Here is a 25,199-nt window from a genome sequence, read left to right as displayed (position 1 = left end):
GGAAGAGGGGCCTTCTGTCCTCTAAGGGCCCCTCAGCGCTAAGAGCGCCTTCAGGCTTTCCTGACCCTACTTAAGCTCTCCCGCCGCATAGTTTTCACCTGAATACCGTGTCTGTTAGACAACAATAGGTGTGCTCAGACCATGGATTTATCTCAAGGGCAGGGATGCTCTCCCCGGCAAGTTTCCCATGGGGAAGAGGTGGAAATGCACGAGATAGCCCGGTCTCACACCTCAATTCCCCGCTGTTCCCTGGGGGGCCTCATGAAAACTCTAAGGTTTAGAAGTCCTCACCTTTTACCTGCCCGAGACTGTCCACATGGAACTGAGCTTACACCCCCAACAGTTTTCCTGCACTAACTAATGATAACTAACATTTATATAGAGCTTACTGTGTGTCAGGTAGTGTTCTAAGCGCTTTGCAATTATTATCTCATTTGATCCTCACAACAATCCTTGGAGGTAGGTACTATTATTATCCCCATTTTACAGATGAGGAAACTAAGGCAAACAGAGATTAAGTAACTTGCCCAGCAACACACAACTAGTAAATGTCTGAGATGGGATTTGAACTCAGATCCTGGGAGCTTTATCCACTGCACTGTCAGTCTGCCCCAACATAAAGAGGAAAGAAATATTGGAAAATCGAATTTGGTTTTTGTTTCTAATCCTATTTGTAAATCTTATTGTTCATGTCAATTCCTAGCTGATATTGCAGTGGACTAGAGGCCAAGGATGACCTGGGTTCAGGTCTTATCTCTAATGCATCCTGGCTTGTGTGACCTTGGGTAAATCACTCAACCTCTCCGTGTCCTAGGCTATTCTTGAAAAAGCTGTCGTACACTATTGGTAGAAGAGTTTTCTTACCTGGGAATTCCACGTACCTTTGAAATTACATATTCGGTTCCCATCACTATTTATTGTTCACTTGAAAGGCATAGTTTTGACTGCATAGTTATTTGTGAAGAGTGTGTGTTGCCATTATATGGTTTGCATTTCACACTTTGAATCAGTTTCAGCCAACAGTTTTATGTATTAAAATCTCTATTCAAGGATAAACGTTTCCCTTGTATAATCATTTTTTGATAATAAATAGCATGAAAAGACCAGTTTAAACAGTATAGATTTGTTCCTTTATTTTCTACTGTGAACTTGCGTGAGACTTTATCCTCACCCCAGTTTATGAATTAACCTAAATGATGGAAGAACCATTTTCATTATTCTCCCTTATTGCAACCATTACTCTCGGGCCTCATCAGATATATTTGTAATAACTAATGAATGATTCATTAATTATAAACAGCAGATGGCTCAGGAGATAGAGCATGGGCCTGGAGTCAGGAAGACTTGGCTTCAAATCTGGCCTCAGACGCTTAATGGCTGTGTGACCCTGGGCAAGTCACTTAACTTCTGTTTGCCTCAGTTTCCCCATTTGAAAATGGGAATAGTAACAGCACCTGCTTCACAGGGTTGTTGTGAAGATCAAATGAGAAGATATTTCTAAAAAGTCCTTAGCACAGTGGCATGTCCCTTTCCTTCCCCTTATTAGAATTACTGATTTGAGTCTGAATGTATGATTTCCTCAGTTTAAGGAACCCCTAGTATGAAAACTTCTACTAATGCAGGTCAGGAATTTATAATCTTTGTAAGTTACCTAGGGCACTTAACACTGAGAGGTTGAATGACTTGCCCAGAGTCACACAATCTAGTACGCATTAGAAATGAGACCTGAATGCCACATCTTCCTTGCCTGGGACATGGCCATGACGCGCATTCTAGTGTGGATCTGAAGCAGTACTTGAACCGAAGACTTGCTAACTTTGTCCATTATACCCTGTTACTTCAAACTAATCCCATGAATCAAGGTTGTAAACTCATTTCTGTAACACTCCTAACACAGGAGTAAGGGACCTCAATTTAATTTTTTTCTGGATCTCAGAGCAAGTATCTGTACTTCTATATAAAATGCTTTATGGGTTATAACACCTTGTGTAAAATGCAAGCTGCTATTATTGTTACAGAGGTATAAAATAACTTTAAAATAACACCAAAGGACACAAAATTATTTGCTCCATTAACATCTGTGTGTACGTATGTCTCTGCGTTATTGTGTGTTTCTGTTTTACTCTGTATGTCTGTGTTTTTCTCTCTTAGTAAGCTGTGATTGACAGTGCATCCATTTTCCTCCATATAAGTTCTGTGTGTCTTCTCTGTCCCTCTTGGCATCTCTTTTCACTCCTCTGCCTCTCCCTTTCAGTTTATCTCCTCTGCATGTTGTTTTCTGTTTCTATCTTTCTCTGCTTCTTCCCTCTTTGGAATTTCATCTCCCCTACTTTTTCTTTTTTAACTTTAACTAGCTTTCATATAGACCTGATTTTTCTAGGTGTTTCAATTATTTATTGAACAAAATTTGATTTCTCTGTTCTCATTTTAAAAGCCAATCAGTGAGGCATGGATATCATCTTGTACAAAAGTTAGCTTATTTCTTTTTTGGTTATGTAGCCCTCAGCTGAATGTTTTCTATGTGCTTGGTAAGAGGGAAACATGTTTTTAAAAGAGGATCACATTAGAAGGGAGAAACTAGGTTTGGCCTGTCACTTTTGAAGCAGACTAAATGACAGTGATGGAAATTCACTTTTCTTTTTGTTTATCCTGATCATCATCCAAGTGCTTTATCTTTTGCCAAGTTTTAGCCCAATTACTTCTCAGCAATTACAAGAATGAAGCAAGCTTTGCCATCTTCATAGTCTGCAGATAGCACATGGGTTTTGATTATTATTATAAAGGCTCTTTGTTGTCAAAATTAATCTAGGTAAAGTTTGAATTAGCACAGCTAACACTCCTTCCAAAAAAAAAATTCATCTTTACTAGTTCTATTTCTTCTCTTTAACCTCTTCTGAATCTTTTCCTGGGGCCATTAGTTGATTTGAGTTTCTCCTCCTCTACCTTAATTCACTGACTGTATTAGTGGAAATGATGATGAACAAGCAGTGGGAGAGGAGAATAGCAAAGAACATGGGCAATCTAAACATAGGTTTTGACCCCCTGAACCTCTTAAAAGTTAGAATTCATTTAAGCTATCTTTGGTTTTTCCTCAAGCTAGTAATTTCAATAGGATTCTGTATTGTGAGGGGGAAATATCCAGAGGGATGTTGTATAGACAAGGTCTTGATAATTAGGAGGTTCTCTGCAATCTTTCAGAATTCTATGTGAAAGAAATTTCCTCTTAGTCACTAAGCACTTATTAAGGGTCTGTTATATGCTAGGCATTGTGCTGAGGATATGAAGAAAGGCAGAAGACAGCTCTTGCCCTCAAGGAGCTCATAATTTAATGGGGGGACCACAAACAAATGAATACAAACTACAACAGAGGTGTCAAAAACTCTGTGGTCTTTCGATGCAAAAGCATCCTCTGGAGAGCCCTGAATAACATGAAAATGTAAATGAGAAATATTTAGCAAATTAATAAATTGTAATAAAAATACAGTGGAACATAGATAAAGGTAATCTATGGTTTTGTAAGTCAGTAATACACAGCTGACAGGTCCTTGGGTATGAACCTATTAGTGTATGGTCCTTAGTGTTTCTATTTGAGTTGGGCACTACATTATAGGAAATAATTAAGGAAGGAAAGGCATTATGAGAGGTAGTTAGACTTCCTGTAGAAGGCGGGATTAGTGAATTGGAAGTCTCATTGGCCAGTTTTTAAATACTGTTTGAGTCTTGTTTTTTCAGATACCATATGCCAGAAACCTAGTAGGTACACATAATGAGAAGGAATTTTGGCATGTTTCACCATTCTCTTTGGGTGGTTCATAAGTTCAAAGATTTAGAACTATAAATCTGGTTTGAAAAGTAAGAAAATCGAGGCACAGAGAATGTTTCACCCAAGTTCAAACAGGTAGTAAGTAGCAGAGATAGATTTGAACTTGAGTCCTAAGACTCCTCGGCCACCACATTGTTTACCATCAGAATACCTAGAGCACTTTGAGTTGGTTTTCCTGCGATGCGTTCAGACAATGAGAGCTAAGAATGAAGTGAAGGAAAAATGTTACATGTAGGAAACAACTCACACCTTGGAACTGATCACTATACTGTTTTAGCCTAGAAACAAAAGTATCCCATGATAAGTAGCCTTCATTTGAGAATATAAAGGCCTGAACCTAGACCAAAAGTTGAATTCACTTTAAGTGTCACCATAAAGAAGACATAGAGTATCCCCACCCTCCTATTCCTTTTCCTTGTTTTACTTCATCCATGATCATTATAGACATGGATACTCATCCATGAAAACTCCAAACTATCACCTATCCTTCCAGGTTAGACTATAATAAACTTCAATAACTGGCTTTTTAAAAAAAAGTTTCTTTGACATTCTCATATTTTTTTTGTTTTAGTCTAAAATACAGAAGGGGACCCAGGGTACCACTTATTTCAATGGGCATTTAAATTACAGGCAATAATGAACAAGAAGACCAGTAACTGACCTCCTTTAGAAGTGTATAAATTGTTCATTTTTTTAGGATTACAACCCTCAGCTATGGCAGACTTGTTCCAGTAGCAGTAATTTTAACATTGTGTTCCCAGTGACAGAATGTGGCTTTAGTAAATAATTATACAAGATGCATACATGCAAACTGAAGTCAAATTTTGTCTTTGTTACGCTTCTCTCCCAGTACCATGAGCTCACGACACTCTGCCAGTCCTGTTGTTTTCACCAGTGCCAGAAGTTCACCCAAAGAAGAGCTTCATTCTGCCACTTCCCCGCAACTTGCACCTTCTTTCTCCTCCTCCTCTTCCTCCTCTTCTGGTCCTAGGACTTTCTACCCTCGGCAGGGTGCTACTAGCAAGTACCTGATTGGATGGAAAAAACCTGAAGGGACAATAAACTCTGTGGGGTTTATGGATACAAGAAAGTAAGAGCATTTTTTGCTTCTATTGCTTGGTTGTTCGTTTTAAACGTGAAGACGAGAAAGACAAGAGCTGCGGCTTTAGAGAAAACAACAAAAGGGGGAGGGGGGCAGCAACAAAGGTGAATGTATGTACTTATTATTTGTGTACATACTGATCATGTCATCATTTCACAGATTCTCATCCTTGAATGAGCATAGACATTAGGATTTGAGTCTTAACTTTCCAGAGATTAAAAGCGCTTACTTTAGAAGAACTGGCCATCTGGTATACCTATTGAACACTTGGGCCACTCTGTTTTTGCAAATGTTAAGTGCACTATTCTCAGCTGAAGGTAGCAACTGTACATGCAGCTAGACACCAAAGGGAATACCTCAAAGGGAATCCCTGAGCGCACATGTGCACACACACACGTATATATTTTTGTACTTTTTACACAATAGAAATTGAAAGGTAAGTTGAGTCATTTGTTTTAATGCAGAAAATAATCGAGGGGTGGATAACCAGAATTTTTTTTCCAATGGGTCTAGTGTCATTTTTTTATTCAACTTCCACTCTTATATTGATTTATTAAAGTGATTATCCCTTTAGTATTTAAAGGCTTAATTATTTAAACATAATTTTATTCCTTTAACAGGTGCTTATTTAAATAAAATCTGCTTTAATTACATAAAATTCACCTACCTCCCTCCTCCACAGTCTTCTCCCCTAGTTTAGGATGCTACTCTCAGTGTTATTGATTTTAGTTTCTGCTGTCTCCATTTCTTTTAAGACGCCACCAGAGTGATGGCAATGAAATAGCCCATACCAGGTTGCGTGCCTCTGCCAGGGATCTCCGGGCATCCCCAAAGCAAACATCTAAGTCAACAATTGAGGAGGATCTAAAAAAACTCATTGACTTTGAAAGCCCAACTCCCGAATCACAGAAAAATTTTAAGGTACGTGAAAGGAGTTTTCTCAAGAAATATATAATTTGTCAATCAACAAGTTTTTATGAAGAACTTCAAGACAGTCTCTAACTTAAAGAGCTTATATCCAAATGGGCACATAAAATTATGTACAGAATACAGGGTAATTGCCGGGGTTGGGGGGGTGGCATTGGGAAAAGGGCTCAAGCAAGAAGGAAGAACAGGAACGTCTTCATGTACAAGGTGGTGCTTAAACCCATTTATGAAGGAAACAATAAAAAACCATTTGGTAAGGACTTACTATGTTCCAGGCACTGTTGTGTGTGCTGAAGATATGAAAAGGGAGGGTGGGGGTACCATTCTGCTCAGTGGAGCAGACTGTATAAATAACTACATACATACATGGCATACATGGAAGGGAATCTCAGAGGGAAGATCCTGGCAAGAGATGGAGCCTGGGAAGGTGCAGGGCAGGAAAGGCCTCTTATAAAGGGTTTGATTTGAGCTGAATCTTGAAGGAAGCTGTGGTAGCTAAAAAGTAGAGGTGAGGAGAGGAGAGCGTTTCAGGCATGGAGTCGGGAGATTGTGTGTGAGGAACAGCAGACAGCCCTGGGTCACTGGATTATAGAGTGCATGAAAGAGAGCAAAGCATAGGAGCCATGAAAACCTAGGAAGGGACCCAGCTGTGATGGGCCAGACAGAAGATTGTATTTGGTCTGGGAGGTAACAGGGAAACACTGAAGCTTATGGAGCACGCCTTATTGAAGATAGGATTACACGGCCACACTTGGCCTTTAAGAAATGGGGAGCGGGAACCAATTAGACCGTTACCAAAGGGATCCAAGTATTAGGTAATGAAGGCCTGAGCCAGAGTTGTGGCTCTGTGGGGTCGGTGGTAGGGGGTGGGATGGGTGTCAGGACACATACAAGAGGATTTTATAAAGGTAGAGATGAGAAGATTCGGCAACAGGTCTTATGTATGGGGTGAGTGAAAGTGATGAGTCAAAGATAACACCAAGGTTGCAAGGTAGGTAGCTGGCAGGGTAGTAGTTATGGGAAAATTGAGAATAGGGAAGGATGTGGGGAAAAGATAATTAGTACTGTTTTTATCATGCTGAATTTGAGGTATCTACAAGATACCTAGTTATAGATATCTAAAAGATAACTGGTGATGATGTGGTACTTGAGCTCAGAAGAGAATTGGAGTGCACATACAGATCCTGGGAACTGTCAGGTGATAGTTGTGTCCATGGGACCTGATAAGCTCCCCAAGTGAGTATGTTCAGTGAGTGTGTTCTGAGTAAAGATCCAGCAAAGGAGACTGAGGAGGAGTAATCATACAGGTAGATGGTGAACCAGGAGAGAGCAGTCATGAAAGAGTGTCCAGAAGAAGCTGGCAGTCAGCAGTGTCAAAGATTGCAGAGAACTCACAGAACATGAGGCTTCAGAAAAGGCTGATCTTAGAAGGGAGAAGTTTCATTTAATTGATAAAGGTCAGAAGCTAGACTTACAGGGGGTTTAGAGGACAGTGAGAGGAGAAGAAATGTGGGCACCTAGTGTAGACAGACAATTTCTCTTAGATTTTAGCCAAAAAAGGGAAGACCCATTTGGGCAAGATCTTGTCCCATAGGGATGTGGATCAAGACAGGTTGTTGAGTCTGGGAGAGACTTTCATGTGTTTGTAGACTTCAGGGAAGGAGCCAGTAGAAATAAAGAATTCTAAGAGGCAGAGAGGAGATAAAAGTACATTAGAGACACAGGGAATAGCCATTGTTAAGGACGAGGAGATAGAAGATGAAGTATCTGGGGAGGAATAGCAAAAAGTCCCCTTGGGGTGAACCACAGAGTGTAAGAAGGGGAGGAATGTATTTTCAGATTGGAAAGTTAGTAATAAGTTGTAAAGGGCCTTAAAATTTAACCAAGAAATGTATAATTTATCCTAGGGGCAATAAGGAACCATTGAAGTTTATTGAGTAGGGAAGTCACATGGTTAGATCTAAGCTTTAGGAAAATCACTTTGGATAATAGGTTGAAGAGACTTGAAGCAGGGAGACCAATTAGGAGGCTGTTGCACTAGTTTAGGTGAGAGGTGATGAGGGATTAAACTAGCGCTGGCTGTATGTGTAAGTGGAGAGAAGGCGAGAGACATGAAACACTGGAGAGATAGAAAAGGCGAAATTTGGCCATTAGTTGGATGTGAAAGTGAAATATAAGGTGAAGCATGAATTGACTGTCAGTCTGATGATCTTCGCATCACTGTTTCAGAAGTGTTAAAAGACAGCTTCTTAAATACTAGAAGATTCTGTCAATTTTTCTTTTTTTATTTAATCATCACAGATCCTGCTTTATAAGACTGGAATAATCTTTGACACTCCTCTCTCCTTGAATTTCCCCAAATCAGGTCATCATGAAATCCTTCTTATGTTTTCTGAACTTTCAAAAAAAATTGATAAAGAACCATATTGTAAAAGATAGGTTGATTTTAGGCAGTTACTTTGGAAGTTCCCTAAAAGAGTCTGAATTACAATGACTCCTTAAGTAACTTTACCCTGATTTAATCAAAATTCATTTTTCTTTTTGTATAGAAGCATACATGAATGAGTTGTGTCCTTGTTTTCTTGAGGTCATGAATAATGTCTTCTGAACTTTTATGATATCCCCATAGCATGTACTATATAAAATACTCTTCTGAAAATGACTACTTAGCAAACATTTTCTTAATTACTTGAATGAGTGCATACACAGCATGCTTACCAGACACACTAGCTATGATCATGTGAGAAAATGTCCATGAAAAATGCTTATGAGAATTTTGAGGGAGATATTTATTACACTTTAGGCATAGAAATTGATAAGTAGAAAGTTGTTAATCAATATTGGTTTGTGTTGCTATTAAATATTAAGTTTCTAATACAATATCAGATTTTTTTTTTTTTTATCTAATATGATGTTAGGAGTGTTGAGAAACATAGTATCCAGAATACTCTCTATTCCCTCTGTTATCTAGTCAACATCCGGTCACATCTATGGTGTTGAGTTCAGTACTGGATGCCACATTTTAAGAAGCACATTGACAAACTGGGTATTATTCAGAGGATGATCGTGATAATATGATATGGGCAACTCAGAGCCCATTATATGCAAAAGATCACTTGAAGGACCTGGGGATGTTTGACTTGGATAAATCTTGGTGTGAGGGATAAAGAAGGGCAGAGAGGCAAGGAAAAGTCCTGTCTTTGAGTATTTCAAAGGTTATTGTATGGAAGAGGAGGGGTTGTGTTCTTTTTTCCAACAGATATAACTAGGAACAAAGGGTAGAAGTTTCAAAGAGCCAAATTTAGGTTCAATGTTAAAAAAAAAATTCTTAAGAACTGAATCTATTCAAAATTGGAGCCATCTGTCTTGGAGAGGTAGTGGGCTCCCGTCACTGATATTTTTTGAGCTGAGGCTGGGTGACCACTTGTCAAGCAGAATCCCTCTTCAGCTATAGGTCTTGTCTTGATTGCTCCCAGTCTCTTCCAGCTCCGAGTCTGTGATTCTGCAATTCTGTTGATACCATTGACTGACAGATATCATTTTGGTCATATGCCTCATATAACAATGACAAAAGAAATCTTCATGGTCGTATATATTTTTCCTCCAGTTCTAATACAGGCTTTCAACCATGCTTGCACTCCCTTAAGGTGAGAACTGAGGTTTTATCAACTGGACACTTGGATGCTGTGTTTAGGCTAATAATAGAGGAAATAAACCTAGCAATAATAATTTACATTTATGTAACACTTGAAGGTTTAAGAAATCATTTTCCCCCACAAAGCCTATGAAGTAATGCAAAAATTATCTCCAATTTACTGATAAACTGAGACCTGAGAAGCTTATAGTCACACAGCTAATAAGCCTAATGACCACCTACCCTGAAATTTTTAAGTAGACTTTATCTCTTACTTTAGAGCAAAGGTTCTTAACCTTTGTGGTATCCTGGACACCTTTGAAGCCTGTGCACCTTTTAAAGTAACTACTAGGAGTGATTGAAAATAAACTTTCAGTCATGATTAAAATGAAAGGGGAGTTGCTGTTGTCACAATATATGCTTTTAATGTCTCCCTGATCCTATTGTTGGGATGGTATGGGGTTCCTTTTTTATTTTTGACCAAAAACTGAAATTTGCTCCCTAAACTTCATTGGTCTTTACATAGAATAAATGCTGTTGTAAGATTTTATCAGAAATGATTTATTATTATAAATGTTTACATAATTACTTTTTAGGTATATAGGTTCTTTATAAGCCAGCTTTATAAGCCTGTTGTATAAGCCAGCCCTTAATAGTTCAGACTCATCACCCAGGGTACAAATGGTTTCCCTGGCAACCTTTGCAAAAGCAAGTGCTTGCAGCTCCTTTCTGTGTTTGTCAAAACACAAAGAGGCTTATTAAAAAAAATTTAAATACCATATTCCAGATAATAATTATTTCATATCTTGTCTTGGGGGGGTCAGAGGAAAATGGAATTTGTTCTGGCAGAAACTCTTACTGTGATTTCCAGTTTATAAGTGTTGGGGAAATGAGGAGGTTAAAGTTAGTCTTGATTTCTTGAAAACTTTCAATATAGCACCATCACCTTGAACAAACTTCTGGCAGCAGGTAGAAAATTGATGCTTACAGTATGGTAGCCAAGCTATGCTGGGTTGGATGTCTCACTGTCTGTACAAAGAATGGAGGGTGGAAGGATTCTTAAGAAAAATGGTTACAGCCAGCTTTGGTCCAGTGAGGTGACGCAGCTGTAGAGAGCTGAAAAACACCCGGGCAGGTGGATGTGATAAGGGTAGCCTGTGAGATGAACACTGCCATGGTAGCTTTGGCAGGCTTTTCAGGCATCGGCCACATCTGCAAACAAACCAGAAGCTAGACTTCGAAGGTGGGAAATGATGGCTGTGCTGCTCACTAAATACAAGATGGCCCTGTAATGGCAAGAACACTCACCTCTGGGAGTAAGATGACCTTGACTCTTCATCCCTGTTTCACCATTTACTGTGGAGCTCCAGAACAATCACTTTCACTTTTCTGAATCTCAGTTTCCTTGTGTAAAATGAGAAAATTGACCAAAAGATTATTAAGATCCATGCCCAGTCCAGTATTCCTCGGATTCTATAATTTTCTGTTAAATGAAGTGCGGTTCACATTTCAATTAGACCGCTATAGCATTTGATGTTCTTCTCCTTTGGGTGGGACTGACCTGCCCATTCACAGTTACTTAGATATTCCTGACTACAAATGATCTAGTTTCCCCTAAGGACAAACACTAATAAGAATGACATCATGATGATGATAGAACATTTTTATAATGCTCTAAGGTTTGTGAAGAGCTTTTCAAATAATTTTTCATTTGATCCTCAAACAACTTTGTGAGGTAGATGCAGTTATTATCCCCATTTTACAGAGGACAAAATGAGGAAGACAGAGTTTAGGTGACTTGCCCAACATCAGACAGCTAATTAGTGTCTAAGGCTGGATTTGAACTCTTAGGTCTTCCTGAATCTAGCTCCAGTGCCCTGTCAACCACACCACTTAACTGGTGGTGGAAAGAAGGAGAGTGTTATCCTGTCACCTTTTTTAGGATCCTTCCTGGAACTTAAAGTGAACTCAGATACTCCAGGAATGATACTTTCTGTCTCCCAAACTCTTCCAAAAATGTGCAGTGTTTAACTTTTTAATAAGCATGCTGATAGTAGTATGTCATAATAAGGTAGACAGACAAATGAAGAGGAACCATTAGCTCTCAAGGCAACACATTCCAATTTTAAATGAGTCTGCCAGGAAGTTTTTCTTGGCATGAGTCTTTGTCTGCCTCTTCACAAGTTCTACCCATTGCTTCTAGTTAGGCTTATTGGATCCACTCAGAATAAGTCTGATCCCTAGGGCTTCTACATAACAACCTTTCAAATACTTGAAGGCAGCCAGCTATTATATCTCTTGTGTATTTTTCCTTTCTTCAAACTAAATAGTCTCAGTTCCTTTATCCAAATTTCATATGACATGATCTTGAGGCCTTTCATCATCCTGGTCACTCTCTAGATACTGAAGTTTATCTGGGCCCTCCCCAAAAGGGGAAGGGTCTCTGCAACTGAATATAGTGTTTCAGATGTATTTTGGCCAGGGCAGAATGCAGTGGGGCTATCACTTTCCTAAATCTTGAGTATTATGCCTCTAGTAAGACAGCCTTAGATCACATTACCCTTTTCAGTTTCTGTTCTTAAACGAATATTTCAGACTTTACTCAATTTAACATACTCAACTTAAACACAATTTTTTTTTGTTGAATTTATGCAATCACTCATGGATTTGTCTCTTTTATTATTATCCCAGCACCTTCAGTGAGTCATAGGTTCCTATTGTAACCTCCTACAGGAAATGCCTTGAACTACCTCCTCCCCATTGGTGCTACTGTTCTTTTATTCTTTTTGACAGGTTGGGTGATCACATATGGGAAACTGTTGGTCAACTTGCATCTAGTGTGTCGTATTGCATGTTGCTTAGAACACAAGAGCATTGAGGTGCTGTTAAGTTTCTGTTGCTTAGCAGTGGATGAACCTAACAGAAATCTGCTTGAAGAAAAGACAACTACTCAGAGTTAGTTTACCAAGATTTGTTAAATTAAATTTCTATATTAATTCAGTAGCTTGTAGCAGATACATTAAAGGCATGGAGGGCTGCTTCTTGAAGTTCATGGAAACAGGTTTCTTCGTCCAAAATATAAACACAAGAAAGTTCTGAGAAGGCAGGCTGTTTAAATGGATAATGTTCTGTGGAATTCTTTTAAAAAGGCATGTGTTTCTCTGGCTGATGCCTTTTGTCTTGATGCCCAGCAAATGCATTATAATATGAGGAGGTAAGAAGGAAGGGATTATCACCCAGAAAGCTTATGTGTGAAGCATTCATACCACCATGTTTCTCCAAATGCTTGCAGACACACCAGTGTGTGATGGTAATGAAATATATAAGGGATAGTTCCTGAGACATTGAGCTGAGAAATGTTGGTTTATTTTGAAAATGACAGAAACTAGAGCTGTCTCTAGTCTAATGATCTAACTCTCTTTCCCCACCCCCAGTCCCTCAAGTTCCATTCCTCTACATACTCTTCCCTGAATATCAGTGGACTCTAGTTCCTGAACAGACGATTTACTCTCTCTCTTATGCTGATATTATTTTACAGTTCCATGGGCTTTCCTCTCCACAGTCTCCTTTCCCATCCACTCCTACCACACGGCGGACCTTACATAGAACACTGTCAGATGAAAGTATTTACAGTGGTCAAAGAGAGCACTACTTCAACTCAAGGACCTCGATTCTGGACCAAGCCTTGCCCAATGATGTTCTCTTCAGCAGCACATATCCCTCTCTCCCAAAGAGTCTACCTTTGCGGAGGCCATCATATACATTAGGAATGAAGTCATTACATGGTAAGTGGGTTTTCCAGCTGTTACAGTTGTCTCATATGATGGCCAGTGTAGCAATAAGTGGCCTGATTTTTAACTCAAAGATAATTTAGAAAATGAAAAAACAGCAACAAATAAAAAAACCTTTCCCTTCCTTGATGTAATGATGTGATTCCATTCATACATCTGTACTAGTACCTTTTCCTTGCATGTTTCTGGCTAAGTTACACACAGTGTCTAGTAGGAAGAACTAATACAATGTCTAATAGTGAAGTTGGGGGAAAGGATTCATCTCTAGCTGATATCTTTCTGTTTCTCTTCCAGACATTAATAATAATAGTAATGTTATCACTAATGATGTTGACCATCATTTGAAATTTCAGAGCAGTCCTTATGGTTAGGATGCACCTCTGTAAGTGTGTCCTTGACTTTGTTCTAGTCTGTATTGCATTTGCTGTGACTGGCTGGATCGCTGGATCGTATGGTACCATACCAGGTACCATACCAGGAGAACATGGAGTAGAAGGAGCCCTTCCCTTTCCTTGCTTCTTCTCCTCTACCCAGATTTCAATTTAGGATAGTTTTTTTTCTCGTAAAGGGCTGTATATGATGGATCATCAATGTAAATCACTGTCTGTCTGACAATTCAGGAAACATTTATAAAGTCTTTACTAAGTTCAATAGATTGTGCTAGATAGGGGTGAGTCTGTACAGGTGATTGGATGTTCTGATGGTGACCCATATACCTACTTCCCTTCCTCCTTTTATTCTTCCTTGTAAAAGCAACTGGATTTTTTTTCCATCCTTTTGAACTGCTACACTTTCTCATTCTCTCAGATCAGTCTTTTGCCTCTGTTTCTCCTCTGCTTTTTTGGCAGTATTGTATCCTGCTTTGATCCCTGCTAGGTCCTCCTTCTTTATTTACATCCATCTCCACATTTATACACTTTACCCCATTACCTCTGTCCTGTTCTTTGCTTAAGAGGGCAAGGCCTCATTCCTCTACAAAAAGAATGCATTATCAATAGATAAGGCATTCCTAAACTCTTCTTCTACTGCTTTCTTCCTATTTAGACCATTCCTGTTATGGTGATATCTCCAGTTTCATGTTTGTCCTGGGGTACTTCTCTCATCTCCATGTACCTGTGGAACTATCTACCTTGGCAATAATCACGTCATCATGAATTAGAATTTATTGATGTTTATTGTAGTACATAGGGAGACATTAGACATAGCCTTATTTTAAGGGAACTTAAAAATTACTTGCCACATAAATCTTGTTCCCATCCTGTGTGTGCACAATTGTACTCTCTCCTAATACCATGGGTCTCTAAATGATTTCCAGTTGCACATGTAACATGGTATCTTCTTTCCCTCATTCATAGTTTACTATCTCTTTTGGAAAATGTTCTCCAGCTAAATTTGCTCCTCTACCTTTCACCTTTTACAGCATAGATGTGCAGAAATTGTGTACTTCAGTTGGCATCAGAGTACCTTGATTTGGATTCTAGCTTTGTCACAGCTATCCAGGGGACTGAGGAAAAGCCCTTTAGAATCCCAAGATTCTCTTCTGTAAAACTGAAATAGTAACACTTACACTCCTCTCTTTCAGTGCTGCTGTGAGGAAAATGCTTTGTAACCCTTTTAGAACTACAGAATTGTGAGCTGTTGCTGTCTTTTTATTCCTTTTCTTCCATCCTCTTCCTCTTGGGGGAAAAAGTGTGTATTTTCTGTTTCTTTAGTACATACATTCCCAGAGGAGAGAAATGATTTATTCAGTGTGGGCTGTATCACACCGCACACATAGTTCATACGTAATAAATATGAAATCATTTGGCTTCACGGTAACTTCAGAGTAGTAGGCAGACACAGCAAATCCAGCAATATTCGCATGCTGAGCTATTTCCTCACGATCAGTGTCAAGCAGAGAGAGCCTGATGTGAAAACCACAGGGACTGAAGCAAGCCTGCACGGCCCTGCATGGCTCCTTAAGAGACAACATGCCCAGAGTCTTTCTGGCTGCACACGATTTTTTTTTCCCCTTCAGGCTGCTAACATTGGGGATTGTGTCGATGTTTGATCATCACTTTGAAGGGCTGTTCAACTCGAAAGGTTAATGAACCAAGTCTGGCTTTTGTGCCTTCTCCAGACCAAGGCGGATGGGCTGTGCTGACCTGACTCCTTCCTCTCCCCTCCCTTTTGTGGCAAATAGTAGCATGGTTGGTTATTTTAACTCAATTCAACCAACATCTGTGAAGCACCTGTTGTGTGCAAGGAACATAGTGAGCATTCAATAACTAAACAGACCTTGCCCTCCAAGATCCTGCATTCTACTAGGGTCGAAGTTCCTGCCTCTTTTGTGCTGTAGACCCCTGTGGCAGTCTGGAGATCCTTTCTCAGAAAAAAGTTTTTAAATACGTAAAATAAAATACATAAATTTATAATTTATATTTTATTTAGTAGTTACAATGAACACTTTAAAAACATTTTAAGCAAGTTCTAAATATTGAAAATATAAAAAAAATTTAAATGCTTGAAAAGCATATTTAAAAATCAAAATATTAAAAAACAATTTCACCTCAAGTTAAGAACCCCTGTCCTAGGAGACACAGCATGTACACAAGTAAATATATTCAAAGTAATAAAAAATAATTTCAAGACAGAAAAAGGTGCTAAGAATTGGGTATAGGAGGTGGAGAAGGGTTGAGAAATGACTTATTTATTCAGGAGGTGGCATTAATGCAGTACATGTTCCCAAATCAGGTTAGACTTTGACCAATTCTAATTATATAAGCCAAAGTCTAGTTGGCTATGAATATTACTAAAATATTGTTGGATGGGGAGGGGTGATAGGGATGGGGATGTATAGAGAGAACAGCATTTCCTTTTCAGGAGCATCTAAAATTGGGGGCCTGGAGATAATTTTGAGTGATGCAGAAAAATGTCTGTTCTACCTACTTGCCCTTGGTGAGAGCCAGTTTAAATAGAACTGAGTATTTAATATCTCCCAGTATTTGTTGATTTCCATTTACTCATAATTTTGCTAATTTTAAGCACATTATTAACTAGCAGCTGCACTTCAAAGCAGTTCTTTGCGTACTTTGAAAAAGAAAACAACTGCTAAATATACTCTGTTATACCAGCTTATCTTAATTGACAAAACATTTTAACTCCTTGCAAACAGGTATTTCTAGAGATGCTTATTGATTTGCACTGATCGTTTTTTCCTGCCTTTTGTCTTACTTGCATGATCACATTCTGTAGACTAATTTCCCAGAACTGTATGTCCTGCCCTTGCATCTGCCCTATTTCAGGAACTAACATTTCAAGAGCTACAGTCTCAGATGACCCTTACTAGCCCTCTTTTTCAGTTTTTTCCATCTGTATAATTTGGTGCTGGCTGTCATGCCCTGAAATGCAGCAAAGTGGCTAATTTCATACCCTCAAATACGGAAATTGAACTCCTTCTTCAAAGCCCCCTAAAAATATAGCTGTGGAAATGTGTTCATTTGAAGCTTTGTTTGGCTTCTTTCACTGGTTTGGACAATGGTTGAGTATTTATAAAATGGCATTTTATCACTTTGGATTCTATGTGTATGGCTTTAGATTCAACCCAAGGATGGTTCAGAGTTATTTACATAACCCTTGAAAGTAAAAATAAAAGCTAGTGACCTGTAAGTCATGGTCATTTCTTTTCCATATGCATGTGAAAAATTTTAAAACTTAGCTATCCCTTTTTTATGACTCATCCTCTTTTATTTTCTTCTCCTATTAAAGGAAAATCACTAAAGGAAAATGGCCTTTCACTTTCCCCACATCTAGTTCCTACTTGCACTGACTCCTTATAACATCTTCTCCTGTACATAATGTTGCTGTTAGATTAACAGTGTTAGAAGGAAAAAGAAAGGCTCTTTGTATCTGGAGCTGGGATGCTGGTTGTTTAACGAATTAAAAGTTTCATTCTCATCACTTGGCCGCCAATTCAGGATCAGTGCTGGTGCCTAAGCAGCACCAATCTAAAATATGAATTTATTTGTTAAACGGAGGGTGGTTTAAAATTACGATCAGTCTGGCTGATAAGACCAGTTTGTGTGGTGAGAGACCTAGCCATTTGGAAGGCATCTAAGGATGAAAGCAGAAAGAGGACAACACAGGAAAAATGCAAGAGTTCTTACGTTTATGAGTTTGTCACAAACTCTTTTCTCTGTCATCGTTAGAACCACCACGTTTTGACACTTAGCCTCACATTTCCTGATGTATTAAAAGAAGAGGCAGAGATGTCACTAAAGAAAAGAAAGATGGAAAGAGTATCCAGCAACTGGGTGGTGCAATGGGTTGAGCACTGGACATAGAGTCAGGAAGACCTGAGTTGAAGTTGTCCCTCAGATACTTGAGGTGTGACCCTGGGCAAGTCACTTAATCTCTGCTTCAGTTTCCTCATCTGTAAAATGAGGATAATAATTTCACCTACCTTCCAGGGCTACTCTGAGGATCAAATGAGATAATATTTATAAAGTACTTTGCGATCCTTAAAGTGGTATATAAATGCCAGCTATGTACATTACCAACCCATGTCTTCATTTTCGTTTCTATGAAACATTTATGAAAACAATCAACATATGTATCTAAAAGTATGAGAAGATCTTTCACAAATTATCTTCTGTTGTAGGCCATATAGAGACAGCTTAGGTGGCGTTGTATATAGAGCACTGGATTTGGAGTTGGGAACATTCACATTCCTGAGTTAAAATCTGGCACTTACTAGCATTGTGACCTTGGACAAGTCACTTAACCCTTTTTGCCTCAATTTCCTCATCTGTCAAGCATTAGAGAAGGAAATGGCAGACCATTCCAGTATCTTTGGGATATTTGGAAAATCCCAAATAGGGTCACAGAGAGTTGGATGTGACTGAAAGGTGACTGAGCAACAAAAGTAAGCCATATTGTCACAGTTGCACAATTGATTGTGCATATTGTTTTTGAATGATAGAAAAAGTATTTGATTCAGTAGATCTGAACCGCATTTGGGAGAAAACTCTGCAGTGCTTTTGATGAGCCCAAGCTTCTCTCTCCAACAAAGATCCGTCTTTTTAACATTAATATTCCTCTAGTGATTGTGTATGGCTCTGAATTAGTGCTACATCTCCCAAGAATTAGTGCATATGGTGGGCATGAGTATGCTGGAACATACATGTATTTTTATCATTGAAGAATTGTGTCACAGAATCAACAGGAAAAAATATCGTTAGAGAGATGTGTTACTGAAGAGAGAGAGGTATGTCAGCCCAGTGACAAAGGGGAGAGGATCCCACAGGTGCTCCACTGGGTATCCATACATCTGCAAGAAATTGAATGGAAGAATTCTAGGAGTCAAGTGGCCCTCCTGAAGGAATTACAATGGAATATAAAGTTATACAAGATAAAAAGGAGTGGGTAGGTTGCAATCTCTGTAAAAACTCTGTGAAGACAGGGACTTTGTCTTACCTCATCCTCCTCACCTCACTACCTACCTTGTAGGGAGTACTGATGTTTTGATCACACATTCATCCAAATAAATATTTTTCTCATCAAAAGGTTCTGGCCAGTTGGTAGCTCCTAGACCACACTAGAATCCCCTGCTGCTTGCTACAAATCAGGATGATGTGGGCTGATTGACCACCGAATAGACATAATTAGGTTCCTAGATGTCTTTGTTCCCAACAGTCAATATGGCTTTAACATTGGTGTCCTGGATGAGTCAGATCTAGAGCAATATAAATAGATTCAAGAACTTCTAGGATTTGGATAATGATGCAGTTGTCACATTCATTCAGCAAAATTTTAATCAATATGTTCTTAGTAATATTCTCTTTTTTTACATTTCATCATTCCCAGTTATACCCCTTATCTCTTCTTTTTTCCCCTTCTTCCAATACAACCCTTCCTGGTGATCAGTAAGTACAACTTCAAATTAATCAGAAGTTAATAGGTTCACCCTTTTTGGAAAGGTAAACCTCATTCCATACCAGTAGCCCATCATTCCCCTGCCAGTGCTTCATCATCCAAGCAAATACTTTAAATAAACACTGCAGAGAACTGTGGTAGGCACTGAACTGAGGAGGATGCCAAATGTAGATACATGGTCTCTGTCAGCATAAAGTTTTGCAGTGTGGGAGGGAAATAAGAGAACATAGCTGTAATATATCATTTTAAATAAGTATTACAGTTATACAACAAAATATTTTGTGTGGTCCAAAAAGGAAAGTTATTACCCATAGGGACAGTTAGAGGAAGAGGTAGCACATAAGTTGTTTTTTAAAAGATGTCTGGAAATTCAGTAAGTTGAGGTGGGAAGGTCAGGTGTAATAAGAAGGACGATGTTCTGAACAGAGTGAGCAGATGAAGCAAAGGCACTCATGTAGGTGGCTGCTATGCTTGACTAGAAGGCACAGTAGTTAGTTTTGACCCAAGCATAGTGTTTGGAAGGGGAGTAATATTAGTGGCTGGAAAGGTGGAGTGAAAGGCACCAAAATGCAAAGGAATTCAGACTTTATTTGGTAGGTGGTAAGGAACCATTGAAGATTTTTTTCACGTAGTGGTGACATGACTAGTTCTAGTCAATATGATTATTCTGGTTGCACTGTGAAAGATGTATTTGTGGGAATTGTAGAATCTTACAGTTGGAAGGATTCTGAGAAGTCATCCAGTTCTACCTGGGAGTACACCGTGCATTGTAGAAGGCAAATCTGTTACTTACTGCATACTCAGTCTCCCCCTCTCCAAAGTATGAGGGTGAATTTGACCTTGGTCAAATTCAAGATCACAGTGTTTTTCATTCATTTCAGAGGAGTCCTGAAGAGGCCAGACCAGAGTACCTTTGCTCCTTTGGAACATATCAGAACAAGTTCCCCAGCTTGCCTGCTGGGAAGATCAGTCAGAGAATCAGTGATTCCATGAGAGCCATCAGGCTTCCCTGATAGAATTGAGTTGTTCTCCAGGATTTTAAGAAACCTGAAACTGTCCCAGGCCAAAGGGTTTGGGCAAGAGATTACTTTAGTCCTCCAGTTTTATATAACATGCCTTGGATCAAAAGTAACTTTTCCACAGCTTATGCCACAGTCAAAAAAAAAATGTGGTCAGGATTTGGAGCATTTTCTTTGGCCCTCAGTCTGTTGAACAGACCATCTGCAGGAGAATTTATGGGAAAGCTTGGATGAAAACTGCACAGACAGTGAAGGCATAGAAGAGTTGCAATATGTGTTTGTGGAAGGAATGTCTGCCCATCTCCTTAATCATTAAAATACCAAACCATATTTCCTTATACCTGAACGTAAACAAGCAAAGAATTAATTCTTATTCCCAGTGCCTGACCAATAGTGGTTAACAGTGAACTGTTTTTCTTCTGATTGAGTAGTGAGCATGAATATTTCATTATTTTTCTTACAAATGTCACTTCTTCCTTCTGCTTCTTTGCAGGAGAGTTTTCAGCTTCAGACAGCTCCCTCACCGATATCCAGGAGCCAAGAAGACAGCCTATGCCTGACCCGGGTCTCATGCCCCTTCCAGACTCTGCTTCCGACCTGGATTGGTCAAACCTAGTAGATGCTGCCAAAGCTTTTGAGGGTAAGTGTACTGAACTCCTCTACTGGAAGGAACCTGTATTCCCTTAAGTATCGTGCTGAAATAGACATCACAAAAACATAACAATGTTTGAATTCAGGGTCCACTGTATTGTTTAATGCTGATTCTCAGTGACATAACAAGAACGACACACTCCAGTACAATGAGTTGCTTTTCATGAATATAAATCTATGATCAGGATGTCTTGCTGAGTCTCCCATCTGTCATATTAAGAAAGGAGGGGTGTGGCAGAATCTCAGGGTTCACTTAGTTGCAAAGAACATAATCAAAAGATGAACAGTCACCGCATTATGACAACATTTCCACAACATGGCTAAAATCTCTTTCAGGATAATATAGGAGCTCTGTCTTCCCCAACCTTTAGTTCCTGCCATCAATAGTCTATGGCCTCCTGTACCTTCCCTGCTCCTCCCTATATGTATAGTCAGTTTCTTGTTTCATATTTCCCTCTTGCCCATTTTAATACTGACCAGGTAACCAGCCCACTAGTCAGCTGACTAATCCCCACTACCTTTTTAATGTTTGCTGAGCTAAAGCAAAACCCAGATTGCTGGTCATTCCTCTTTACACATGTGGGGATGACCGATAATGTCTTGATTAGAAAATTTTGGTTTCTTTTGCTGGCTCAGATTTTTAATGTGGATGTTTTTAGTTGAGGAAGGATCAATTTTTTTTTAAAATATTTTTTTATTTTTATTTTTTAATGTTTAACAATCACTGCCATACAATTGCGATTTTATCCCCCCCACCTACCCCCCACTACCCCCCTCCCTCCCCATGACTGCATACAATTCTGTATAGATTCTACATATACTTCCCTATTGAGTATATTTTCACTATAGTCATGCTATGTAGTCAGACTAAGATAAATGAAAGAAATCGTATAACAAATCAGAGCATGATACACAAACACATACACATACACAAACATGATCTGCTACATTATGTGAGTGACTTCCATATTTCTCTCTCTGAGTGTGGAAGGCATTTTGCCTTGAGATCCACCACTGGGATTTTTTTTTGTTATTACCAAAATCTAAGTCTACCAGAAAAAATTCTCACACACTGTGGTCGTTGCTGTGCATAAAGTTCTCCTGGTTCTGCTCCTTTCACTCAGCATCAGGTCATATAAGTCCTTCCAGGCCTCTCTGAAGTCTTCTTGTTCATCATTTCTTATGGCACAATAGTACTCCATTGCATTCATATACCATAATTTATTCAGCCATTCCCCAATTGATGGACATCCCCTTGACTTCCAGTTTTTGGCAACTACATAGAGTGCTGCTATAAATATTTTTGTACATGTGGGACCCTTTCCCATTTTTATGATCTCTTGGGGATATAGTCCTAGTAGTGATATTGCCGGGTCAAAGGGTATGCACATTTTTGTAGCCCTTTGGGCATAGTTCCAAATTGCTCTCCAGAATGGTTGGATGCGCTCGCAGCTCCACCAACAATGAATTAGTGTTCCAACTCTCCCACATCCTCTCCAGCATTTATCATTTTCTTGTTCTGTCATGTTTGCCAATCTTACAGGTGTGATGTGGTCCCTCAGAGTTGTTTTGATTTGCATCTCTCTAACCAATAGTGATTTAGAGCATTTTTTCATATGATTATAGATAGCTTTAATTTCTTCCTCTGAAAATTGCCTGTTCATATCCTTTGACCATTTATCAATTGGGGAATGATTTGTATGATTATACATTTGGATCAGTTCTCTATATATTCTAGAAATGAGGCCTTTATCCCCGAGCTTAGCTGTAAAAATTCTTTCCCAATTTACTACATCCCTCCGGATTTTGGTTGCATTGGGTTTGGTTGTGCAAAAACTTCTCAGTTTAATGTAATCAAAGTTATCCATTTTGCATTTCATAACACTTTCTATCTCTTCTTTAGTAAAGAATTCTTCCCTTCTCCATAGATCTGATAAATACACTATTCCTTGCTTCTCCAGTTTATTCATGGTATCAATCTTTATACCTAAATCATGTACCCATTTGGACTTTATTCTTGTGTACGGTGTCAGGTATGGGTCTATGCCTAATTTCCGCCACACTGTTATCCAGTTTTCCCAGCAATTTTTGTCAAACAATGAGTTCTTATCCCAGAAGCTGGGGTCCTTGGGTTTATCAAACAGAAGGTTGCTATATTCCTTGCCTACTGCATCTTGAGTGCCAAGTCTATTCCACTTGTCTACCTCTCTGTTTCTTAGCCAATACCAAGTGGTTTTGATAATTGCTGCTTTATAGTACAGTTTAAGGTCTGGTAGCGCTAGGCCACCTTCCCAAGCATTTCTTTTCATTAGTCCCTTTGATATTCTGGACCTTTTGTTTTTCCAAATGAATTTTGATATTATTTTGTCCAGCTCTAGAAAGTAATTGTCTGATAGTTTAATTGGTATGGCACTAAATAAGTATATTAATTTAGGTAGAATTGTCATTTTTATTATATTAGCACGGCCTGCCCATGAGCAACTAATGTTTTTCCACTTACTTAAATCTGACTTTATTTGTGCAAAAAGTGTCTTGTAATTGTGTTCATATAATCCCTGGATTTGTTTTGGCAGGTAGACTCCTAAGTATTTTATACTGTCTACCCTAGCTTTAAATGGGATTTCTCTTTCTATCTCTTGCTGTTGGACTTTGTTGCTAATATATAGGAATGCAGAAGATTTGTGTGGGTTTATTTTGTACCCTGCAACTTTGCCAAAGTTGTTTATTAATTCAAGTAATTTTTTACTTGAATCTCTGGGATTCTCTAGGTAAATCATCATATCATCTGCAAAGAGTGATAACTTAGTTTCTTCTTTGGCTATTCTTATTCCTTGAATATCTTTATCTTGTCTAATTGCTACAGCTAACATTTCTAGTACCATATTGAATAATAGTGGTGATAATGGACAACCTTGTTTCACCCCTGATCTTATTGGGAATGCATCTAGCTTATCCCCATTGCATATAATGCTTGCTGAAGGTTTTAGATAGATACTGCTTATTATTTTATGGAAAGTTCCCTTTATTCCTACGTTCTCCAATGTTTTTAGTAGGAATGGATGTAGAAGGATCAATTTTTAACTGCCATTTGAGTCTTTGATACCAAGACCAGTTTTCTTATGGAGTGATATCAATAAGTAGGCAGAAACCCTAATGGCTAATTAATTCTAATTTCACTGACTCCAGCTGATTTGAAAGTATTGATCATATACTCTTCTTCAGGTTACTACCCTTTCCCCCCACTCAGGAACTGACTTCTTATGGGAGCTTGAACTAATGCTAAGAACTTCTTGTATTGCCATGTGCTGTAGTTCATTAGACAGAAAAAGAAGAGTCTTTAATGTTTTGCAGATGACAAAGCTGTCCCTGTTTTATTATAAAACACAGTAAATAATATTTTTGCCACTTCTGGACACAGAGATTCAGTGAAGATTCTTATTTATAATAACAGTATGGATATGACAGCCTGGGCACCATGCCCTGTACCTTTTATTTATTTCACATGTTGTATTTTTCCCCTGAAGAGCATTTTTTGGCTTTTTAGTGTGTGTAGGGACCTGACTCAATTTAGTTTCCAAAGGGAAAGAATGAATATCTTCTCCATTCCTTTTCAGTCCAGCGAGCCTCATTCTTTGCTGCTAGTGATGAAAACCACCGACCCCTGAGTGCCGCATCCAACAGCGACCATCTAGAGGATCAAGCCATGTCCCAGATGAAGTCGTACGCAAGGTTGGGCTCCATGGAGTGCCTGTTTTACTTTATGTGCTCTTTTTTCCTCATCTAGTTAAGCAGTGTGAAAGGGTGGGAATATACGTGACAGCTTGAATATTGCAGCATTATAAGAGATTGAGATTATTCTACATCACAATAAAGCTTAGTTACCTACCCAAAAGGACCAAAACCTTTCTGTCTTTAAATTTTCACCATTTTGAATGAAATATTTCCTAAAATATTTTACCTACTTTCTTGCTTTTTTAAATAGAATATATAGCCTATAATATAGTGATGCTCTGTCAGATTGTTGAAATATAGAACTGTTTGTCTTCACACTTAAGTGGCATCACGCTGCCATGCTTTTGAATTAGCATCTCATTTTTAGAATCATTTTTCTACCAACTTCATTACCCGACTGTTGCTTCTTGATGATGCCAATGTGCCTGTCTCTAGCCCTAACTTCCTTCTTTATACTCTGATTTCCTGTTTCTAATCTGCCATTTACTAAGAAACCAGATGTTCAAGTTTATTACAGTTGTGTCTGCTACAAAAGAAAGTGGTCTTTACATCGGGCAGGGAGGGACTCCTTTCCCTCTCCCTCTCCTCTGGTGTTCTGCTCAGGGGA

General features: G+C 38.8%; 1 protein-coding gene across 10 annotated transcripts in view; it reads left to right on the top strand.

Moving 5' to 3' along the window:
• Nucleotides 1-25,199, top strand: part of SIPA1L1 (signal induced proliferation associated 1 like 1) — a 314,212-nt gene that overhangs the window by 282,372 nt on the left and 6,641 nt on the right. For 6 of the 10 annotated variants that reach the window (XM_072629230.1, XM_072629229.1, XM_072629228.1 and 3 more), the window contains 5 exons: nucleotides 4,674-4,913; nucleotides 5,681-5,846; nucleotides 13,025-13,271; nucleotides 20,703-20,849; nucleotides 24,475-24,589. In XM_072629230.1, the coding sequence (XP_072485331.1) occupies nucleotides 4,674-4,913; nucleotides 5,681-5,846; nucleotides 13,025-13,271; nucleotides 20,703-20,849; nucleotides 24,475-24,589 (915 nt within the window). The remainder of the gene's footprint in view (nucleotides 1-4,673; nucleotides 4,914-5,680; nucleotides 5,847-13,024; nucleotides 13,272-20,702; nucleotides 20,850-24,474; nucleotides 24,590-25,199) is intronic. The other 4 variants (XM_072629234.1, XM_072629233.1, XM_072629232.1 and 1 more) reach the window with 1 other exon arrangement.

This window comes from Notamacropus eugenii, chromosome 1 (assembly GCF_028372415.1).
Source record: "Notamacropus eugenii isolate mMacEug1 chromosome 1, mMacEug1.pri_v2, whole genome shotgun sequence".
Taxonomy (NCBI): domain Eukaryota; kingdom Metazoa; phylum Chordata; class Mammalia; order Diprotodontia; family Macropodidae; genus Notamacropus; species Notamacropus eugenii.
Note: the sequence above shows the minus strand (reverse complement) of the source record. Positions and strands in the feature narration are given on the sequence as shown.